The sequence below is a fragment of the Harpia harpyja genome, chromosome 7 (assembly GCF_026419915.1).
Source record: "Harpia harpyja isolate bHarHar1 chromosome 7, bHarHar1 primary haplotype, whole genome shotgun sequence".
NCBI lineage: Eukaryota > Metazoa > Chordata > Aves > Accipitriformes > Accipitridae > Harpia > Harpia harpyja.
In genome coordinates, this window is record NC_068946.1 from 6518327 (window position 1) to 6539147 (window position 20821).

General features: G+C 47.4%; 3 protein-coding genes across 5 annotated transcripts; 1 reads left to right on the forward strand and 2 right to left on the reverse strand.

Moving 5' to 3' along the window:
- Nucleotides 1-1952: 1952 nt before the first annotated feature.
- Nucleotides 1953-7943, reverse strand: FBXO2 (F-box protein 2). The gene is made up of 6 exons (XM_052791707.1): nt 7845-7943; nt 5947-6222; nt 4678-4804; nt 4485-4580; nt 3987-4122; nt 1953-3560 (listed from the first exon to the last, which is right to left on the reverse strand). The coding sequence occupies exons 2-6, from the start codon at nt 6194-6196 to the stop codon at nt 3426-3428; spliced, it is 744 nt and encodes a 247-aa protein (XP_052647667.1). The 5' UTR covers nt 6197-6222; nt 7845-7943; the 3' UTR covers nt 1953-3425.
- LOC128143862 (F-box only protein 6-like) lies at nt 6038-11879 on the forward strand. Of its 2 annotated transcripts, none has more exons than XM_052791704.1 (6): nt 6038-6147; nt 8259-8581; nt 9212-9338; nt 10049-10144; nt 10488-10623; nt 11173-11879. In XM_052791704.1, the coding sequence occupies exons 2-6, from the start codon at nt 8323-8325 to the stop codon at nt 11317-11319; spliced, it is 765 nt and encodes a 254-aa protein (XP_052647664.1). In that variant the 5' UTR covers nt 6038-6147; nt 8259-8322; the 3' UTR covers nt 11320-11879. The 2 variants fall into 2 exon arrangements, with proteins under 2 accessions (XP_052647664.1, XP_052647665.1); XM_052791705.1 differs by lacking the exon at nt 6038-6147 and adding an exon at nt 7893-8045.
- Nucleotides 11687-20676, reverse strand: MAD2L2 (mitotic arrest deficient 2 like 2). Of its 2 annotated transcripts, none has more exons than XM_052791708.1 (9): nt 20601-20676; nt 18048-18099; nt 17693-17811; nt 17079-17150; nt 16081-16181; nt 15863-15957; nt 15676-15749; nt 13414-13506; nt 11687-13115 (listed from the first exon to the last, which is right to left on the reverse strand). In XM_052791708.1, exons 2-9 carry the CDS (start codon nt 18085-18087, stop codon nt 13074-13076), a joined length of 636 nt encoding a protein of 211 aa, XP_052647668.1. In that variant the 5' UTR covers nt 18088-18099; nt 20601-20676; the 3' UTR covers nt 11687-13073. The 2 variants fall into 2 exon arrangements, with proteins under 2 accessions (XP_052647668.1, XP_052647669.1); XM_052791709.1 differs by lacking the exon at nt 20601-20676 and adding an exon at nt 20541-20579.
- Between the last annotated feature and the right edge of the window lie 145 nt (nt 20677-20821).

The following is a 20821-nucleotide window of genomic DNA, read 5'->3' on the forward strand; positions in this document are numbered from 1 at the left end:
TAGTGTGGTTCCCCCAAGGGGTCACAAGTCCTGCCAGAAAACCTGCTCTGTGGGCTCCTCTCTCCACAGATCTGCAGGTCCTGCCAGGAGCCTGCTCCTCCAGCGCGGGGTTCCCATGGGGTCACAGCCTCCTTCGGGCACCCACCTGCTCCGGCGTGGGGTCCTCCCCGGGCTCTGGGTGGATATCTGCTCCACCATGGACCTCCCTGGGCTGCAGGGGGACAGCCTGCCTCACCATGGTCTTCCCCATGGGCTGCAGGGGAATCTCTGCTCCGGCACCTGGAGCACCTCCTCCCCCTTCTTCTTCACTGACCTTGGTGTCTGCAGGGTTGTTTCTCTCACATGTTCTCACTCCTCTCTCTGGCTGCTGTTTCTGTGCCTGCTGCAACTTTTTTCCCTTCTTAAATATGTTACCACAGAGGCGCTACCACCATCACTGATGGGCTCAGCCTTGGCTGGTGGTGGGTCCATCTTAGAGCTGGCTGGCATTGGCTCTGTTGGACATAGGGGAAAATTCCAGCAGCTTCTCACAGAAGCCACCCCTGTAACCCCCCTCTGCTACCAAAACCTTGCCACACAAAGCCAATACAGTGTGATAGAGCCCTTCAGTGGCTGGGAGCTTTAATACGTCTAAACCCTTTTGTCACAGCCGCACTGACTTTCTGTAATCCTATGAAATTGCATTGTCTCAATTTCCATGAAGTCTGTAACATGTGAGAACCCATTAACCTCCTGTGCTCTGTTCATCTCCGACAGATGAGTTGACATCATCTTGAAACTGGACGTATGGGTATGGTGCAGATTTCAATGTGTTCAGACTAATAGTATTTGATCAAAATTCAAAAGCCATTTGGAACAAAATATTTATAATGCGAGCAAGACTTTTTTTCCAAGTACCCAGGCACTCACTTGCTCTGGGATTGTAGTACTGATGTGGCTGAATGCAAGGAGTAATCTCTTCCCTGAGGTCAGCAGCAGCTTTTGCAAGAAGCTCTGTAGAGCAGAGGCAGCTGTTCTCTGCAGTGAAGCTGCAAGGCATTGAGCATCTTGGAAAGCACCTCTTGGAGGTGAGTGGGAAGGTCAGGACAGCTTTGCAGGATGCCCCTGACAGCCAGTGTGAAGATCAGGCCTACTGGCATGAGGAAGAGTGTGGAGGGAGGGGGAAAGCCCCTGGGCAGCTGCATTCGTTGTGACAGAGCTGCTGGGGAGGCTGTGTGCATTTTGTAGTTCAGCCTAGATAAGCCTAAAGTGGGGACCATGGCCCTACCCTGTATTTACAAGGGACACAATATCTGAAGGCTTAATCCTGGGGTTTATGCTGACTGTGAGATGGTGGCTTAGGAAGGGTTCAGTTTAACAACTGCATCAAGATGCGCAATATTGATCCCCTTGCTATGCTGATTCTTTAGGGACAGAGGCCTCATTTCTTCTGTGGGGCAGAGAGTTGGCAGCGAGTTGAATATTAACTAGCAACTTTGTCAGCTGCATTAAAGGCTGTGGTGAATAAAGCAGCATTGTGTGACTGGGCAGGGGTAATGGAGGGGAAAGAGTTAAATTCTGAACTGGTTTTAGTCTCTCCTGGGTCAGAACCAAGCCTGAGCTTGGTAGCCCTGGATAGGGCTACAGTTACAGATGACCTGGAGGGCATCTGTCAGGGCTGGGCTTTGTAGGAGCCTTCCTGGACCTCCTCTGTGCCTTGCATGAATTCCCACTGTGTTTTAAGTGCACCTCTGCCAGCTGCTGCTCTGCAAACCCATTGCCCATCAAGTGCTTCTGACAGGTTCAGGCTGCTGGGTTGGGGAAGAGAACGTGTACCTCTTTCTGGGAGACTCATGGTATTATACAACATACAATGACTCCTGGTTTTTGGTTAAGACTGGTTGACATTGCTCCACATAACTGGACAGAAAAAACATGCTTAAGCACAGGACACAAATAGCCGGCACACAAGGGAAGATCCACGCACAGTTGTGTCATTTTATTACTTTTGCCTGGACTCTGGCTTGGCATGGCTGTAGTTCGGAATGCCAGTGTGCCCTAGGCATCCAGATGCAGAAAGCCTGATGAAGCAGAGTGTGCACAAAGTGACCAGCTTGGAAGCTCTCTCCTTTGGCTACAGGTAACAGTAGTACACTGCACTTGTAATGGTGCACTTTGATGCAAAGTAGCATTCAAGTATGTATGTGCTGGCAGCCCGCGAAGGGAAGACAGACAGATGGACACAAAAATGTAAGTGCCTACCTCTAGGCAACACCAGCTCTATTAAGGGGATGCTCTTCTGAGAGGACTAACTAGTAGGGCAGGCTTGGCTCAGGGAAGCTTAGGTGTCTTTGTTCAGGATGGTGGCTCACAGCCCTGAGTGATATCAAGAGGCACTAGTAGGAGTACGTATGAAGTGCTGTCTTATCAGTGAGCATATGGAGTGGAGGCAGACGTGTACTTTTGTTAGTAGGCAGGAAGAACTGAGATGAAGTGGGGCTAACAGCTTTCTGTGTGAAGAACATCTCCCTGCAAAAAGTCATACTGGATGACCAGGGTCCTTGTTGCATGAAGCATGCAGAGGCCAGGAAGGAGTAGATGGAGTTTGGTTTTACTTGTTCCTGGACCGTCTCCCCTGTTTGCTTCTAACCCATTTCCCTAAGTCCTTGTCATCTCTCTCCCAGCAATTACTCTCAGTTGCCATCTGTCTGAGGGAGGCAAATGAAGCCCCAGGTTTGGACACCAGAGAGGTTTCAGTTCCCAACACTTTCCTTAATGGATGCTGAGAACAGTGTAAGAGAAAAGGATCCAATCCCTATTGCTTTGCATTATCACTGAAAATTTAACTAATAGCACTTGGCAGCCAAGCTAGAGCTCCTATGTGGCAAGTAATGACATCTATTGTTTATAAGTGGGAGAAGCTAAGTTTCTCACTGCAGGTCGTGGAAGCAGTTGGTGACAGAGATGTGACATGGCTCTGGGTTTCCCTGGTATGTTCTCAGACACAAGGCCTATGCTTTTCTTTCTTTTTTTCCACTCTTTAACTTCCATAAAATATGCCCCAAGTACCCCTTAAAATTAAGGGGTGCCTAAGTCTGGGAAGCAAGCAGGAGGGGTGTCTAGCTCAGGCTGGGTGCTGGGGGTTTGTGGCTTAGGAGAGAAGTAAGGTCTGTAGGATTTTTTGGGGTGATCTCATGTCTGACAGAGAACATCAGTGCAAGTGGCGAGGCTGTCTCATGTGATGCATTCACAAATCTATTCACATTCTTTGCGTAGTCCTCTTGAGGAAAGATGGATGGTGGCCCCTGGCATCTTGCATGCACATTCATATGTAGAAAGGTTGTATGCTCTACAGCCTGGAAGCAGCACCATGCAGAAACCATCCAAAGGCCATGGGATGCCCTGAGGGAAGTCAGCTCCAGTATGCAGGCCCCAGTTCAGCATGGCTATGGCTCCACTGTCACGCTGCTGTTGGTAACACGTACGCCATACCATCCCTTCCAGAATAGTGTGTCCTGGCCACCGTGTTCAAAGCGGACAAAGCGGACCCCAGGCCCATAGTTGGAAAAGGTGTGGGAGATCTTTGGGATGAGAGACAAAAGGTTGTTGGCAAGTGTCAAACCACCATGAACCTACCCTTCTTTAGTGCACAGTCTTCAACCCCACGTGCCCGAGTCATACCTACTAGGCTGGGTAACAATGAGGACACCTACAGTGGGAGTTACTAGGAGGAGCTTTGATCCCATTGTTGTTCAGAGGCCATTAAACCTCTCCCAGTTGGGCATCTCCATCTTATACCTGCAGTGGTGGCTCAGCAAGTTTCCAAGTTTTATGTAAGGCAGCCTCCCAGTATAATCCCTTTGTTCAATCACAGGGTCATGGCTCCACAGAACACATGACAGAGCCACCTCCTCCTCCAGGAGAACTCTCCTGCTTCTCTCTGCTTGAAAATATTCCTGATTCATGCAGGTTGGGTGTCACCTGCTGAGCCCACAGCTGTAACTCACCTCAGTCCAGTTGGCATCATTGTCCTGTGGGATGGCAATAGTCTCACTTTTGTACTCAGTCAGAACATCCTCATTCTCTGAGAGCAGCTTCACACAGAGCTCATAGAGGCAGCCGGCATCACTGCGTCCTGCATACCTGCAAGGATATCCAAGCTGCTAGCCTTACCTGTGTGAACTCTGCGAAGAGCCAGAGCATGCAACTGCATCTTGCTGAATGCAGGCTCTACCAATCTCATCAAGTTACTGGGGTCTTGCTTTGAGGTGGAAATCTGTAATGGCTCTTACCCCAACCCACCACCTCCCCTCATTCACAACAGGAACCTGGTCTTTAGAGGCCAAATGCACCAACAATTTGAAGATTGTGGGAGCTACCTGTGGCACTGTAAGCCAAGACCCAGCCCTGTCCCACATTTAGGGGATCCTGGCAGCTGATGTTTTGAGGCCCAGTGCAGGTATATGACCTCCCTGCCTGCCTTCTGAGGCATCCTTGCTGCTTACCAGTCTTTTACCACAACTTTAGGCTGGGTTGTATCCATCAGCTCTTCCCAGTAGCCCTCAGCCCTAAGGTCAATGACCTGAGCCTTTCGACACCACCTGAAACACAAGAAGTTAATTGGTACCACAGTCTCTCCTGGGACTGAGGGGACCAAAAATGTCCCCTTTCCTGAGTAAGAGAAGAAAGCAGCCTTACTCATAAGATGTAACAAAGTATTTATGGACTTCTTCGCTAGGGAATTCTTTTCCAAAGTCCCCAGGGAGCTCTTCAATTTTCCAGCCATCACCTCCATTCTCTACCTCTCCCCAGTGCTGCAAGTCTTCTGCAAATGGCAGAAAAGAGACTCTGAGTCTTAGTTTCTGTGGGCCTGGGGAACCTGACCGTCTCCCACTGGAACCTTTCTCTGGTTTGTGAAAAGTATGCTGTTAGATGCAGCACTAATTTTGTATGTAGACTATGGAGATGTTTGTTAAGTAGAAGTCAGGCAAAAACCTTTAGTCTGGCTGAAATTTAATGTTAAAAAACTTTAACGTTCCCCACCAAAATGGCTACGTACATGTGGATTTATTGAAGAAAGTACGCCAGTGAAATTATTTAGGTATTCTGAACTGTGTGTCAGCACTTTCATTGTCATAACATAGGAATAGCCTGGGGAGAGATGCCAATTGCTTTATTTCTAAATTTTCTAAATTGCTAAGTGGTATTTCTAGAAGCAGTATGGCCTTAAACATTGGGCTTTTCTGGTCTTAGCCAGAGGGAACCTGGATGTTGGAAAAGCTTGCAGGAAAAATAATCTGTAAACAAAATGGACAAGCTGTGCTGATATTGGTTTGGTCTGTGATGTGTGAAATGTATTTGTTGCTGCTGGAGTCGTGAGGCTTGGTTACTGCTGCTTATTGCTAAGCATCTTGCAGATCTGGCAAGCAAAGTTCATAGATTATCAAAATAATGACAAAAGGGGTATGTGCACAGCTCTAACATGGGCTGCAGTAAGGAGGGTACAAACAAGATTTGCCTGAGCTGCTTCAAGGAAGGAAGCCTGAAGTGCCTGGTGAGCTAAGGGCAGACTAGCTCCTGGGTGGGGAAAGGCTTGATCTTTCCTGTCATGGTTTGGCAAGAAACAATCTAGAAACGCAGATGCCACTACTATTACTGCATCGGACAGGGGTTCTGCAAAGGACACTTTTGTCTCTCCAATGTGATTTGGATCCCTGCAGGGTCTTATATAAAGTTGATGTCAAGTAGAGCCCTTTGCAAAGGCTGATTATCAAAGGCCCTCATTCCCCTTAAATGATTTGATTGCATGCATTAAGTGATTTGACTTGGGCAAGAAGCAAGTACTGCAACCAGATAGCAACTAAGATTTTTTTTTTTTTTTTTTTTTCTTCAAAGACTGGAGATGACCATTTCTCAGTGACTGGTCATCTTTATGAAATCTTGGGGCTTGTTATGCTGGTCTCTCACCTTCACCACATGGGTTCTTGATGAGATTCTTCCTTTTCTTACTCAGGAAATAGAAGTTTTGCCAGTTCTCTGCATTCTCCTGTGACTCTGCTCCAGTGAGGCCTTCCTGCTGACACTTCAGGATCCAAAGCGCGGCTCCATCGACCAGGTTTTTCCACTGGCAGCAGACCAGGCGGCACGCCAGCACCAAATCCACTGCAGGTATGCAAGCTAGGATTCTGATCAGGACTGCTTCAGGGAGGGACTCCATCCTTGGGCCAGGCTGGACAGAGCTTTCTGAGAAAGAAGGGGGAAAGGAGTGGTGACACAGTGGCCCTTCAGACATGGGGTCCCCCACCCTCAGTGATGTCAAACACTGATGCATTAGAAAAAAGGGAAAATAAGCACGTTATCTGAAAGCATGATTTTGGGGGCACAGATTGCTTCCTAACCTCAGGGCCTCCTGACCCCTATTAAGTTAATACCCTGAAGCACGTGAGCAGATTAATATTTTATGTTCCAAGTGAAGCCCTTAGTTAAATCCATCCACAAAATGTAAGTAGTTGACATCTGCAGTTGTGGATAGTTCGTCAGTTTCCTAGACTGGAATCAGTCCTTCCACAAATCTCTGCTGCTGCAAAAATCAGCTTCTTATTAATGACTTCCTCTGCAGAGGGAGGCATCTGGGTGCCTTTAAGAACATTGCTAATAACAAATGCTGCAGAGCAGTACCTAAATGTCAGTGGTGAGCATCTTGCCAGCCACATTTGCAGTGGTTCGTTCTATATCTGAAAGGCTTTCCCTCAAGGGGCTGGCACTTAAATCTCCTTAGTCATAAGCCTGTATAAAGTATAGGTCTGAGCATAAGTGAAAATAACTCAGTTGATATTCTCTAATATTCCTTTTTTTGTGGTGTTATAACACGAGCAATTAAGTCAGAAGTGTGTGCTTTAACTTCATGTGCTAATTCTGTGCTCTGACTCCTGACAGCTCTCTGCTGCCCTGAGTTGAAGGGCTAGGTGCTGCAGGAATAAGTAAAGATGAGTGTGCAGATTCAGAGCCCCATGTCATCAGTGTGGGATGCACTGTGACACTGCTTTTATCTCAGCTGGGTTCTGATGCTGAGACTGCAGCGAACTGCGTAAGATGCAGGCAAACTCCTCAGGAGTGAGTCATTAAGCCTAGGAGAGCGCTAGGAACAAAGCAGGTGAAATATCCTGACATGCTACTTGATGAAATATGGCAGTGCCAAATCCAGCAAGGGAGGGAAGAAATAGGGAGTCACTACTAGAACAGCATCCTAAATTTAGATGTTCCAGATGCAGAGCTATCATGTGTCCTCTACCTGCAGTGCAGACAACAGGAGGAAACTGTCATTTAAAATTCCTTGGCTTTTATGGGGATAGCATTGGGGATTTCCCTTCTCTCCCCACCCCTTTCCAACCCTCAGCCACAGTTCTGAAGGGTAAAATGCGATTTTTTTTTTTTAACTTTAACAAAAAAAAAAAAAGAGAGATCATCCTGGTTTCATCTCCTGCAGGAATTTCACAGGCCTCACTTGCTCTCTGCCTGGTGATGGAGCATTACCGCTCTCCTTTCTTAGCAAAGGCTTCCCACGCACTCGGGGAAGGGGTGAAGGTCCCTGGCTGACTTTCCTTTTCCACTCCGACTCACAGCACCTCAAGACCGGTCTCCCGCCGGCAGACCTCCCGGGGCAGCCTCCATCCCTTGCCGTCCTTGGGGCGCACTCCGGTTCCCTATCTGCCCCCGCCCCGACCCTCTTTCCTCCGTGCCTTCCCTCCCGTGCCGCCCAGCAGAAACCCGCAGCCTTCCGGCGCAGCGCCCAGCGGCTCGGGGTGCCGCCCCGCACCCCTCCCGGCAGGGCCGGCCCCGCGGGGAGGTACGGAGCGCTCTCTTACCTCGGTGCGCTGCTCGGCGGGCGGCTGTGGCGGACGGGACCGGGACCGGGGCCGGGGCCGGGGCCGGGCTCCCCTGATAAGGGGCGGTGTCCGCGCGGCCCCGCCTCCGTCGCCGGCTGCCCGCCCCGCGCTCCGCCCGCTGCGGAAGGGCCGGTGCCGCCTCACATCCGTGTCCGGAGGGCGCAGACGGGCGGAGCCCAGGTGGGGCGGGGGGCCCGGGGCCGCGGCCGGGCGGGGGGCGCCGGCGGGGGAGCGCGCTGCCCGGGGCGGGGGGGGCGCCGCCGGTCGGGGCCGCGGCCCCGTGGCCCGGCTCCGTCCCGCTCGGGCGCCCGGGGGCGGCCCGGCATCCTGGGGCAGGCGGCTGGCGGGGTAGTTGTGTTAGTGGCTGGTGAAAACTCTGCTTGTTTCCCGAAGCGGCGTGGCCTCGGCGCCCGGGGATTTTTCCACCGCGTACTCCTGCAGCCCGTCACGGTCTGTGATGACAACCATTTGCGACCTCCCCGAAGACGTGCTGGTGGAGCTGCTGTCGCTGCTCCCAGCCCAGGATCTGATCCGCACCTGCAGACTGGTCTGCACGCAGTGGCGGTATGTGGTGGATCTGACCACCCTATGGAAACGCAAGTGCCAGCGCGAGGGGTTTTATATTCAGAATTTGGACAGAAGCGTCTCTGACTGGAAGATCTTCTATATGCTCTGCAGCTTGAAGAGAAACTTAATCAAAAACCCCAGTGCCGAAGGTTTGTTTCATTATTTATAGTACAGGGCTAAAAGACTTTCCCAACAGTCAGAATGAGTCAGTGTCTCGCATTACTCAAGTACTGCTGGTGTTGTGGGACTGTCCAGCTACCGAAGGATCTCTGGCGGGTCAGATCCACAAGTAAACGTATGCACTAAAACTGCCGTGGATAGGTAAAGTATTGGTAAATACTTATCTGTGGTTGCAACCAGAAAAAAATCTCTGGAGTCGCTAAGGCCCCCCAGCACTGCAGACAGTGACAGTTAATTTGCATAATATGGTAATGAAACTATCAGGTATTGGGATTAAACATTTGGGCAGCTGGGGAATTTTTGTTGTCAAAGACTTGACTAACGTGACTACAGTAATTCTACTTCTTTACTGATTAGGAGTTTCTAGTGTGGTCAGAAAGTTGCTACCTATTAACCTAGCTGCTGACAGCCACATTAAAAGTAATGGCAATATAAAGACAGAAGTCACTTTCAGCTGTAGGAAAAATACAGTGTATCTGAGAAACTCATCCAAGTAGGTTCCTAGTATTCTTCTGTCACTGATTCTTTAACAAAAGCAGAGACGCTGTTGAAAACTGAAGTGAGGTCCTAACGCTCATCTTTGATATCTATATTTTTAGAGAACTTTCAGCACTGGAAACTTGATAATAATGATGGAGATAAATGGAAGATTGAGGATCTGCCTGGAACTCATGGAAAAGACATGCCAGACCCCAAAGTACACAAATACTTTGTCACTTCATATGGGTAAGAACTGGATTCCAGTAATTGAGCTGGGAGACCTGCTTCCTCCTGGCTGCAGAGGCACTACAGTTAGAAGGATTGAGGCAGATCACTGAACCTTTGCCCATGTGTGGGGAAAGGAAGGAGCTTAACTAACCTTTTATCTTAGTTAGTCTAAAGAGACAGGTGTACTGCTGAGAGAATTAATTGCAGCATGTGCTAAATTCCTCTGTCCCCACCAGGAATTTCCTGTAACTTTTTTATAGTCATGATAATCCACACGGGATCCCTGTTTCTCTTCTACCAAAGGTGGTGGGCAAAGGTTAAGGTTTGGCAAGCTAATCAGATGCACTCACCTGACAAGTTCAAAGCTCTGTAACCTCCAAGAGTGGTAGGTGTGTTTGTCATGCTAACAGCTTGCAATGAAAGCTGTCAACACAAGAGAATTATCTGCTTTTACATCCATTAAGCAGTAGTTTCCTCTTACCAATCAGGGACCTCTCTTAATCTGGGTTGTAGGTAACTATTCCTTTTTTCTAGGGGTGAAGCTAATCAGTTCACTTCCTTGCCTAGTTCTGGCTATGGAAAAAGACATGCCTTAGCCATGTCAGCCTTCTGGGCCTTCGAGGTCTGGGTGGGCTTTTGGTAAGAGTAAAGCTGTCGGGCAAAGTGTGGACGTCGAGAGGGAAGAGATGTGTTTTGTGAAGTTGTGAATATTTCTATTGCTGTTGCAGGCCATGCTTCAAGTCTCAACTCATTACCCTGCAGAAAGAGGGATACTGGAATCAGCTGATGGATGAGAAACGGCCTGAAATTGTAGTCAAGGACTGGTAAGTGTATGCACTGAAAACCACCAGACTTTCTGGCATTGGCCTAGAGATAAGCTAGGCCTCTGAAGCTTTTCATGCTATAAAATTAGTTCTTTATCCTTTGGGAGTTGTAGCTCTTGAGTAAAGCATAAGCTAAATCTAAGTTTGTTCCATGGACTGTAAAGAGGTGACAATCCTGTGAAGAGCAGGATAGCTGGAAGTTTTAGAACTTCTTTATAGCTGTGGGGATGACATTCCTTTTCCTCTGCAGATGAGGATCTCCTTGGAGACTGTTTTTGAACACTAAAGAAAACCGAACGCTGTATACACAACCCTGCTCCTTGATTACTCCCTGCCTCTCTAGGTACGCTGCCAGATTTGACTGTGGGTGTCGCTATGAACTTACAGTGAGGCTCCTTTCTGAAGACTACATTGTCCTTGAGGAGTTCCACCCTGAGCCAGTGGTTATAGAGCAGTGGAATGATGCAGCATGGAGAGAGGTAAGCAGCAGCCCTGTGGGCAGTAGCTTTGCATCAGTATTGTTGACACTTGAATCTTGCAAGTCTTACTTGGCTAAAAGTCCCAAGTGGACCTTCTTTCTCTGCTCTTCAGCCTCCTCTACTCAATACAAAAGGTAAGTCAGTCCTTGCTGTTGACAATGCTGAAGAAGCAGTAGTGTCATGAAAGAGCTAGGTTTGGTTTGTAGGTGCCTAGGGTTTTCTAAAGAGTGTCCCCTGGGCTTCCCCTGAACATGTTTAACTGGTTTGATTGGCTGTAGATTCCCCATTACATTGTTGCTTACATGACAAACCTACCTAAGAATCAAACTTAATGTTATGTTTTACTTGGAGGGGATTTCAGGGCAGGAGGCTGAGTAAGAGAGGCTTTTTTCCCATCCCTCGGAAAGGGGTATGATGCACTTTCAATGAAAGATATCTTAGAATGAGCTTTTCCTGAGACCAAGGCTTGCATTTTGTAGTGGTCTGAGCTTCTAGGTCAATGCTGGTTTATTTAGGCATGTTAAGAAGACTTTTATTCTTTCTCTCCAGATTTCTCACACCTTCCAGAATTACCCAGCTGGAGTTCGTTACATCTGGTTTCAGCATGGAGGCCAAGACACCCAATTCTGGGCAGGATGGTATGGGATCCGAGTGACAAACAGCAGCATCACCATTGGGCCCCTGACACTGTTATGAAGGCACAATATAAGAGTTTGCTTTTACCTCAGGACTGTAACCAGGTGGTCTCAGGTGCACTTATTTGTACTCTCCGGGCGAGTGTCCTGGCTTTGTCTTGCACAACTGATCTCAAATACAAGCAGCTAGTTCTCCTTGTTCACAGCAGAACTTCTGCAGGCCCAGCCCTTTGGAAGGACTTCTGTCTTCATCTTTCAGCCTCCTGTACCATGGATGTTACTGCAATTACTAGTGCCCTTCTACAGGAGGAAGACTAGGACAATTAAATATGACATCTGTCTCTTCTAGTTAATCTGTCCTTGTGCTACAGCCAAATACTGTCTTAAATAGAAACCCTTTTTTGGTTGTTTATGGAACTTACAAAAGATAAGGCTAAAATGTTTTATTTCAGATTATCAGTGCTGTCCTCAAGGGCTCTGCTACAGAGAGACTTGTTTTGTATGGTATTTTCCTCTTTCAGTTTAATTCTGTATAAAAACATGTATCTTTCACATCAGACCTTTCATAGCATAAGGAAACTGTCAACCCTTTTTCATAAATGCCGTGTCACTGGTACTTAATTCCTTACTGTTTCTGTAAGTGTGTATGACCAAAATGCTACATGCCTTCCCTGTCCAAATACAGCCCGTCATTGTTTGAATAAACAGCTAGAGCAGGAGGAGATAAGAAATCCATTAAGGTGGCTACCTTACAACATAAGTGCCTTTTGATTGTGATGGGCTTTTTCCATATTACCTTTGTACTACCAAAGTACTTGGTTTGTACTGAACAGTTTAACCCTACATAAAATGTTAAAGCAGTGCACAACCTCAATCTATAGTATTCTCACACTTTTTCCTTGGAGGAAGCAGGGAGGTACTATACTGGCTGTCTTATCAAATTGTCTGACCAACAAGCTCAGCTTAAATACTAAGAACCATGTCTTCTACCTCTGTATGCACAGAGCCAATACTAAGACCTTCTTCCAGCTCCTTTGATAGGTGTAGGATTAACAATGGTTTCCCTTGTCTGCTCTCTGTTAGGAGTAGGACATTGGCAAGTGTCCTTGCCGGACAGATGCATTCCACCTTGCTAATGCCACTTATAGGTGAAAGCTCTCCCATGGAAAGGGGAGAGATCAAGGTTGTATAGCCTCTCATAGGAATTGACAGATTCCACATATGTTCCAGAAAAGGTATGGAAAAGTGGTAGAAGCTCCACATAAAATACAAAGCTCCATACCAAATAAAAATACTTCCTCACTTAAGGGGGGAGGCTGGTTTGGACAGAACTCAGCCTAGTTCAACAGGGGTAAAACTTAATATTTATTGAAGACTATTTGGGACAGTCACAGTGGACAGACACTACATAAGGCCTCACTCACCCTTAGTATGAGTCCATCGCTCTAGTGGAGCATGTAACAGATTGCTGTATATCACTACCCATGAGCAATGGTGATGCCCTACTAAGGTGAGAACTGGATTGGTACAAAGCACTGGCTGCATACTGCAGTTGCCTATATCCTGCCCCCAGGGATTCGCTGTAACAAAACCTATACTCACTCTCACACATGAGTGTACATGGGAACAGGCTCTGGCTCCACATTCCAAGTCAGTTTTATATACAGTGGTAAGAGCACTTGAAATAAAGAGGCAGCAGCTACTCTACATTCACCCAGAAGGCCAGCTGAAGAGACGGTTATCAAGGTATGGTTTGTGAGACACCTTATTCCACTGGAAGATCAGATGAGGCTTGAAGGCAAGGAAGATTTGAAATCAGGTGCCTTTGTGGGCTCGCTCTTCTACATATAGCTGCATCTGGAGGAGAGAAACAAGCATCAGTTCTGTTTGATATGCAGGTAGGTGAATGCAAAAAGTCTGCAACAGGCTAAATAGGAAGAGTTTGTACGTTCCCCCATAACCAGGTTTCCCATTTTATTACGAGGAGTCTTGTCCTGTTTTGATTATGGGCACAGGCATCTGCAAGACTAAGCTATTGCTCAGCAGTATTAAAATTGTTACCCTACAGAAAACTGCAGAGCTGTCATCAGAGCAGGCAAAGCTTAGAACTACATGCAGTTTTCAGCCACTGCTTGGGCCAGAATGCTCTGCTCACCTTTAAGATATCAGATGTCATAGTTTTCAGGGGGATGAGCCGGGGGTCATGCATGTGCACATCTTGTTCATCAGCAAGGATCCATGGGAAATCCTAGGGGCAGGAACACAAGGCGCTTTATTTGCAGAGAGGCTGGCGGGCTCTGTAAGGTGAGGTCTCTTTCTCAGCACTAGGTCAGCATTAACTGAATGAGAGATCTAGTGGCTGAGGGAAGAAATGGGTAACTCAAACCTTTCATAACAGCAAAACTTAACACTTGCACACTTGGCCCTGAGACAGCATAATTACCTTCAGTTACAGCATCAAACCATAATGTTAACCCACTTATTCCAAAGGTGACATCTCACTTCCTTAAAAATATACTTTTAACTGTCCTGAGCTAGCATGTTCTGTTCATTACACCAGCATTTAATTGCAACTCCAAAATGCTCAGGGCATGGATTCCTGTCCTGCTTTGCAAGCTGAAAGGTTGGCCTACAAGACTACCAGTTTCCATTACTAAGCACTACAGAGCAGACTTCCATTCTGAAACAATTTTATACTTTACTAGCTTCATTTATTGTGCCTTGTAACACCCAAAATAACTTGGCTCGGGGGGGGAAGAAAGTTTCCCTGCACCTAAGCAAGGGTTCTTAAAAAAAAAATTCTTGTTTTAAAGTGATCTGCACGTACTTTCCTGCAAGATAAAATGTATTTGTGCACCCAAAATCCACTAGTTACTTCAATCTTAGTCTTCCTTGCTGTTTATAAAGAATCGGCCATCCACACATAGTGGATGTGGAATAAGGGCTTTGTTGTTGTTGTTGATTAAATTCAAGTACCTATTCTGTATATCAGAGTACTTTTAAGTGATTGAGCAGGCATTATGCAGTAAGTATTGTTACAATCTAATTCAGGCATTGAAGCAGCTATTGTCTGCAGTTGTGGCTGGTGTGTGGTGAGTGTGCTCAGCCACCTAGCTAGTGTAAACCATTTTAACGCATTCAAACCAAAGTTGTGAAGTGCATCATATGAAGTTAACATATGTGTTCAAAATATCTAGTGGCCTTAACCTTAGAGATGCCAAAACTCTGTAATTTCCAGACTTTGCTCTGCAGCTTTCTCATAATCAGGTAGTGTATTTGGTTTGTGTGGCAAGGTTTTGGTAGCGGAGGGGGGTTACAGGGGTGGCTTCTGTAAGAAGCTGCTGGAAGCTTCCCCTGTGTCCAACAGAGCCAATACCAGCCGGCTCTAAGATGGACCCACCACCAGCCAAGGCTGAGCCCATCAGTGATGGTGGTAGTGCCTCTGTGGTAACATATTTAAGAAGGGAAAAAAGTTGCAGCAGGCACAGAAACAGCAGCCAGAGAGAGGAGTGAGAACATGTGAGAGAAACAACCCTGCAGACACCAAGGTCAGTGAAGAAGGAGGGGGAGGAGGTGCTCCAGGTGCCGGAGCAGAGATTCCCCTGCAGCCCATGGGGAAGACCATGGTGAGGCAGGCTGTCCCCCTGCAGCCCAGGGAGGTCCATGGTGGAGCAGATATCCACCCAGAGCCCGGGGAGGACCCCACGCCGGAGCAGGTGGGTGCCCGAAGGAGGCTGTGACCCCGTGGGAACCCCGCACTGGAGGAGCAGGCTCCTGGCAGGACCTGCAGATCTGTGGAGAGAGGAGCCCATAGAGCAGGTTTTCTGGCAGGACTTGTGACCCCTTGGGGGAACCACACTAGAGCAGTGTGCTCCTGAAGGACTGCATGCCGTGGAAGGGACCCATGCTGAAGCAGTTTGTGAAGAACTGCAGCCTGTGGGAAGGACCCACATTGGAGAAGTTCATGGAGGACTGTCTCCTGTGGGAGGGACCCCATGCTGGAGCAGGGAAAGAGCGCGATGAGTCCTGCCCCCGAGGAGGATGAAGTGGCAGAAATAACATGTGATGAACTGACCATAAACCCCACTCCCCCTCCCTCTGCGCCGCTGGGGGGAGGAGGTAGAGAATCCGAGAGTGAAGTTGTGCCCAGGAAGAAGGGAGGTGTGGAGGGGAAGGTGTTTTGAGATTTGCTTTTATTTCTCATTACCCTACTCTGGTTGATTGGTAATAAATTGAGTTAATTTTCCCCAAGTTGAGTCTGTTTTGCCCATAATGGTAATTGGTTGAGTGATCTCTCCTGTCCTTATCTCATCCCATAAGCCCTTTGTTACATTTTCTCTCCCCTGTCCAGCTGAGGCAGGAGAGTGATAGAACACCTTTGGTGGGCACCTGGTGTTCAGCCAAAGATATCACTCACCTTTATCACCTGGATCTTTTCCATGTTCCGTGTGGCAGCCTCCCGTGTGTGAACCAGAACGGTGAAGGTACAACCTGCAAGAGAAATGGTAGGCTCCAGATCAGGGGACAACTAACAGAGGATCAGACACTACCTATTGGCTGAAGGCAAGCAATGCCATGCTATGAGGCTGTATGGACACGTTTACCTGGGGGATTATTGTCAAGGACAGCATCACACACACTGATCTTCAGGATGAAGGCACGCAGTAACTGCTCCACATGGGACAGCAGGGACTCTGAACTGTTGAGGAGACAGCAGTTGTTACTGGCATGCAGCAAAGTGCTGGGGCCTGGAGCTGCTTCCAGAACACTTCTGCAGAGGCAGGTGTTGGGTGCCATGGGCAAGCAGTAATGGAAACTTTACCTAATGGAAAGAAGAGGTGGCTGGGTGATCTCAAAGACAAATCTCTCCACAGGGTGGTGCTCTTTATCCAGGATTACAACTACGACTTTCTCCACATCATTCTGCAAGAACAAAGATAGAAAAATCCCTGCCTTAGAACAAGCTGTCTTCTCCCCAACAGTGTGCATCACATACTTCTGGTAAAGTGGGAAGATGCTTATTTGTTGCGGCTCACAGCAGTAGCACTTATCCGAAGCTTGAGCACTGTCAGATTATTCTTACCCATCAGAAAAAATGCTTTTGCAAAGCCATTTCTTGCTAGGTGTTAAACCAATAGCTTATTGCTAAGGCCTAGGGAGATGAAGTGCGCTAAATAGTACATTTCTCTAGATACTGTTTTGGAACAAAGGAGGAAAAATGTATAGCTGTCTCATGGCATCACTCAGGAACGTACAATGATGAGGAAGTTAAGATATGCTTAGACTGTTGGCCAAATATAGCAGCTTTGTATTACCGCAACGTAAAACTGACCTATTTCCGTTCTCTAAAAGTGCATTAAGGTTGTCTGTAAAGAGCAGAAAATGCAAAATCTGCCTGCATCCTGAAACATTTCATATAGTCACACCTTTCTCTTACAAAATCTAGAGTTCAAAACTACCTTTGCTTGCTGGCTTACATCAAAGCTTTCAAACTATTCTGCCAGATAGGTGCTTAAACTGAAATGTAGTCAAAAGCAGAACATTAAGTTACCATGTAGAATGATATAACTGAAAATATATAGATGTATATCCTCATGTGCATGTATTTGGCATTTAGTTGCATCTATGATCAGCAGCAAGGCAGGGCCTTAACTGCAAGGAAAGGTTATGGATGTTATTTTTGTTAGGAACTTTATCAGCTAGTATATTGTATATGGTAAAATTGTAAATAAATTTTGCAACTGAGACAGTATTTACTTTCTCTTCTTTCTATCAAAACCACTTGCAGTATTTTTGCCAAGGTCCCTGATATGATCTTACCTTCTCGAGCAGTGGCTTTACACAGTGCAGTGTGTCCTGGATGTACTGATTCAGCTCTGGGTGGCAGGACATCTGTAGCAAATACAGTGAATAGTCAGAGCTGTGTTCTGATGTGAACCAGGACAATGCTAAATGGGAAGACTTAAACAGAAGCACCAGTGTGTTACAAGGCACTTGAGTCATGCTTCAAATAGCATTTTTCACCATTAAGTTGCCAATTCAAACCAGTAATTTTTTCACTGAAGGGTTAATTAGCTGAGGCAGATCACTGTACCCACACAGTTGTAGTATATTGGGAATATATACCCACAATAGCATATTGGGAATAGTATATTCCAACCATCTCTACTTCCTAGGAAGCATGCTTTCATGTTACCTTACTGTACATAGCTGGGGAAGCCTTCTACTACTGTTGTCCATGATCTGCTTGTTCCATGAGTACTGCTGTATCCTCAGCTACAGGGCTGTTTTCCCTTTTGACAGGAACTAAGTTCTCAAAAATGAGTTTGCACATTAAAACAAACTCTGGAAGTTATTTAGTTGTGGTGAGTGTTGACTGATCTCTGCTATTTTGCTTGTCCGTGTGGCTGTCAGCTTCCAGGAAAATCTCCTACCTGGACAGGTACATTGTATTTTTTCCTCTTCTGAAAGATCCCAATAGGGTAAACTTCTCTGACATATAAGATAAGGTGAACAGCCACTTCCAGAAATTCTGAAAGAACATCCGCAACAACTGAAAAACAAAAGTAAAGGATGCTGAAGTAGGGAGTGGGGGGGAGCATGCAGAGCAATACCATATACTCATAGGAATTTTTTTAAGGTATTTTTCCCTGCATAAATTTTACCTGCTTCCCCTTAGCTGCAGGAAGTTTAGGGATAGAGCAACCCTCCAACAACAATCGCACAAGCTCATGTGCCAACAAGAACCCTTGCAAGCATAGCAGTTTGCAGCTTAGCACAACACATTACCTTGCCCAAAGTTAAGGTCCTGCCGTGTGAGAGTGGTCATCTTTCCCAGAACCTGGAAGTAATCACAAAAAGAATGTTTATCCTCTGGCTCCTATATTATTAATATAGTCAGCTCATGGATCCATCTACTTCCCTCGTGCTGCTGAGGTCAGGCCCAACAAACTGTCCTCTGTGCTTAGTCACAAGCATATGAACACTGCCATAACAAATCCACAGGGCCCACTGTGAAAGGTTTAAGCACCCTCCATAACCAACAAGAAGTCACCAGAAATCACCAGTAGTACAAAACCCAAAGACAGTATAATTGCCATGTTCTGGCAATCTCAGATTGATAGATTACTCATAATTTAATTCTTGCTTTTTTTTTAATTGGGCCTTATTTAAATAAAAAAAGTGAAAATCTGTCCAGTTCACAGTTCTTCACTGTCTCCCTCCCTTTTTGATGCATTTTGCTAGGACTGGAGACTTCCTGATTCCTAAGACATGAGAAAGTTTAGACAATCACTTTTTAGTAGCACAAGGAATGCTAGTTTTTTTAAAGCCACACAAGTGTTCTCGTAACATACTAGAACATACCCCTTTTCTAATCCCTACATCTTATTGTAACACAAGAACTACTCTGTTTTATAGGTTTATTTTCACACCACCACCATGAAACATGGCTTGTTCAGGCTAGGCTCTGCATCTTTCATTGGCTCTACACAACAGAGGCACTCATCTACTGTCCACTACCAACAGCTTCAGAGTCCCAAGGAAACCAAACCCTGCACAACTGCATAATTAAGTTAACCTGGAATTTGTCACACAGAATCATGGAATATCTCAAGTTGGAAGGGACCCATAAGGATCACGGAGTCCAACTCCCTGCTCCTCACAAGACTATCTAAAACTAATCCATATGACTAAGAGCATCAGCCAGACGCTCCTTGAACTCTGACAGGCTCAGTGCCATGACCGCTTCCCTGGGGAGCCTGAAATTTGTGACAATTATAAAGGGCAGCACATTATTGTGCCAAATTGAATACCATGTGCCAACAATCAAACAGCAGACACTGGGGTTCAACTTTCCAACAACTTTCCTTATATAGTGGAGTCTGTGCCTTACATGTTTTAAGCTACAGTGTACATAATTTTCTATCACAAATTTTAATTTGTTTCATTATTTTATCCATACTCTTTGCATGCATGCAAACTCTAACCGCTAATAGCAGCACCATTGTTCATAAACTGTGTATGTCTTTAAACATCTCCAGGAGCACCTTGGCTCCATCAGTAACACAGCTGCCTTACATAGACCTCTGATAAGCTACAGTCATTCCAATCAGTTGTTTAGCCACTGATTTTCAAGCTGCTTCAGCTGCAACAAACCATGTTTTTCAGACCTACAAAGAATTACTTCAACCTTCACAAAATAGGTAGCTACTCTCCTCTTTCTTTTTAAATCAGAATCTTACCATTGTATACAAAGACTTCTGGAATATTAGTGATCTGCTGCGATAAATAACATTAAGATATTTAAGCATCTCTCTAGCACCCCCACCACAGTGACTCTCAAATTTGTACAAAAGATCTGTATCAGAGTAGCATTAAGAATCTGTGTTTTTAGAGGTTTAGGTTCGCATCCTCACCTAAACACCATCCTTTCTTAAACAGAGGCCCCAGAGAGGCAAGCGCATCCCCAGAGATCCACCCTTCAATGCAGTCATAAGGTTATGCCTACGAATCACACATTTAATACTCCCTCAGATTAAGGGTTTGGAGTAACTGATTGGAGCAATGCTGCAGTTACTAGCCTTTCCTCTATTCATTTGAATTTGCTGTCCTGCATCTATAAGGTCAGTTTCCAGAAAAAGTCATCCCATCTTCCCAGCATAACAGACAGCACTGAGGGAAAGCCTGCACTTCCTTCATGGTGCTTTCTGGATGCTAGCAATCCCTTACTGAAGGAATTTCAGAAGAAAAAGGAAGCAAAGGAGGCAGGGATATCATGCAGTTTGTAATCCGTCATCTCCAAGGTGCCCACATCGATTACACGGGCTCCTGCGCTAGCCCAGAATAAGGAGCACAGGCCTCCTGCATCAGCTTGCACTGCGCTCTGCCCGCTTCACGGCTTCGGAGGAGAGAAAGGAGAATCTCCAGATGCTCCTTCACCGTTTCACACACTGGTTTCTCTAACGCCCGGACAGACGGAAGGACAGACCGCGGCTTTCGGGGCTGGGTACCCCGGGGTGCCCGGCTCCCACCGCTCCTCGGCAGACAAGCGCTGCCCTTACTTCGCTATTCCTCCCCGCATTTCTGAGCCCGTGCTGCCAGGCGTTCACCCCTGCTCCCTTCCGAAACAGGGCTCCCGACCCCGCAGAGCCCCCTCAGCGCAGCCCTCCATCCCCCCACTGCCAACCCAGGCGCCCGCCCAGGGGACCCCCAGTGACCGGCACCGCCTCGACCTCGCCTCGCCCCCCCCCGAGCCGCGGAGGACCCCCCGGTGCCCCTTACCGCCTCGGCCCGCCCGGCGGAGACCCCCGGTGCCCCCGCCCACCCCGTACCGCACCGTACCGGCCCCCGCTGACCGTCACCGCCGCACACGCGCGGCGCCCAGCGCGGGTGGCCGGGCGGCGGCGCGGGCGTGTGACGTCAGGGCCGTGGGCGGACCGAGCGCCCTCCGGCGGCGGGAGGAGCGGGCGCGGGGCCGGGGCCGGGGCCGGGGAGCCGGTCCCTGTCCCCGCCACCACCCCCCCCCCGCGGGCTCCCGGCCGCCCTCCCCCTGCTCCGCGCCG

What these genes read in the sequence shown, in the direction of transcription:
- MAD2L2 (XM_052791708.1), bottom strand. Translation starts at nt 18,087, where the DNA reads ATGACCACTCTCACACGGCAGGACCTTAACTTTGGGCAAG. An exon ending in AAAAGATCCAGGTGATAAAG is followed by an intron (nt 13,507 to 15,675) that starts GTGAGTGATATC and finishes TCCTGCCCCTAG; the next exon opens with GATTTCCCATGGATCCTTGC. An exon ending in TGACATCTGATATCTTAAAG is followed by an intron (nt 13,116 to 13,413) that starts GTGAGCAGAGCA and finishes TCTCTCCTCCAG; the next exon opens with ATGCAGCTATATGTAGAAGA.
- FBXO2 (XM_052791707.1), bottom strand. Translation starts at nt 6,196, where the DNA reads ATGGAGTCCCTCCCTGAAGCAGTCCTGATCAGAATCCTAGCTTGCATA. An exon ending in CAAGAACCCATGTGGTGAAG is followed by an intron (nt 4,805 to 5,946) that starts GTGAGAGACCAG and finishes TGCCATTTGCAG; the next exon opens with AAGACTTGCAGCACTGGGGA. An exon ending in TACTTTGTTACATCTTATGA is followed by an intron (nt 4,581 to 4,677) that starts GTAAGGCTGCTT and finishes CTTGTGTTTCAG; the next exon opens with GTGGTGTCGAAAGGCTCAGG.
- LOC128143862 (XM_052791704.1), top strand. Translation starts at nt 8,323, where the DNA reads ATGACAACCATTTGCGACCTCCCCGAAGACGTGCTGGTGGAGCTGCTG. An exon ending in CAAAAACCCCAGTGCCGAAG is followed by an intron (nt 8,582 to 9,211) that starts GTTTGTTTCATT and finishes CTATATTTTTAG; the next exon opens with AGAACTTTCAGCACTGGAAA. An exon ending in ATGATGCAGCATGGAGAGAG is followed by an intron (nt 10,624 to 11,172) that starts GTAAGCAGCAGC and finishes CTTTCTCTCCAG; the next exon opens with ATTTCTCACACCTTCCAGAA.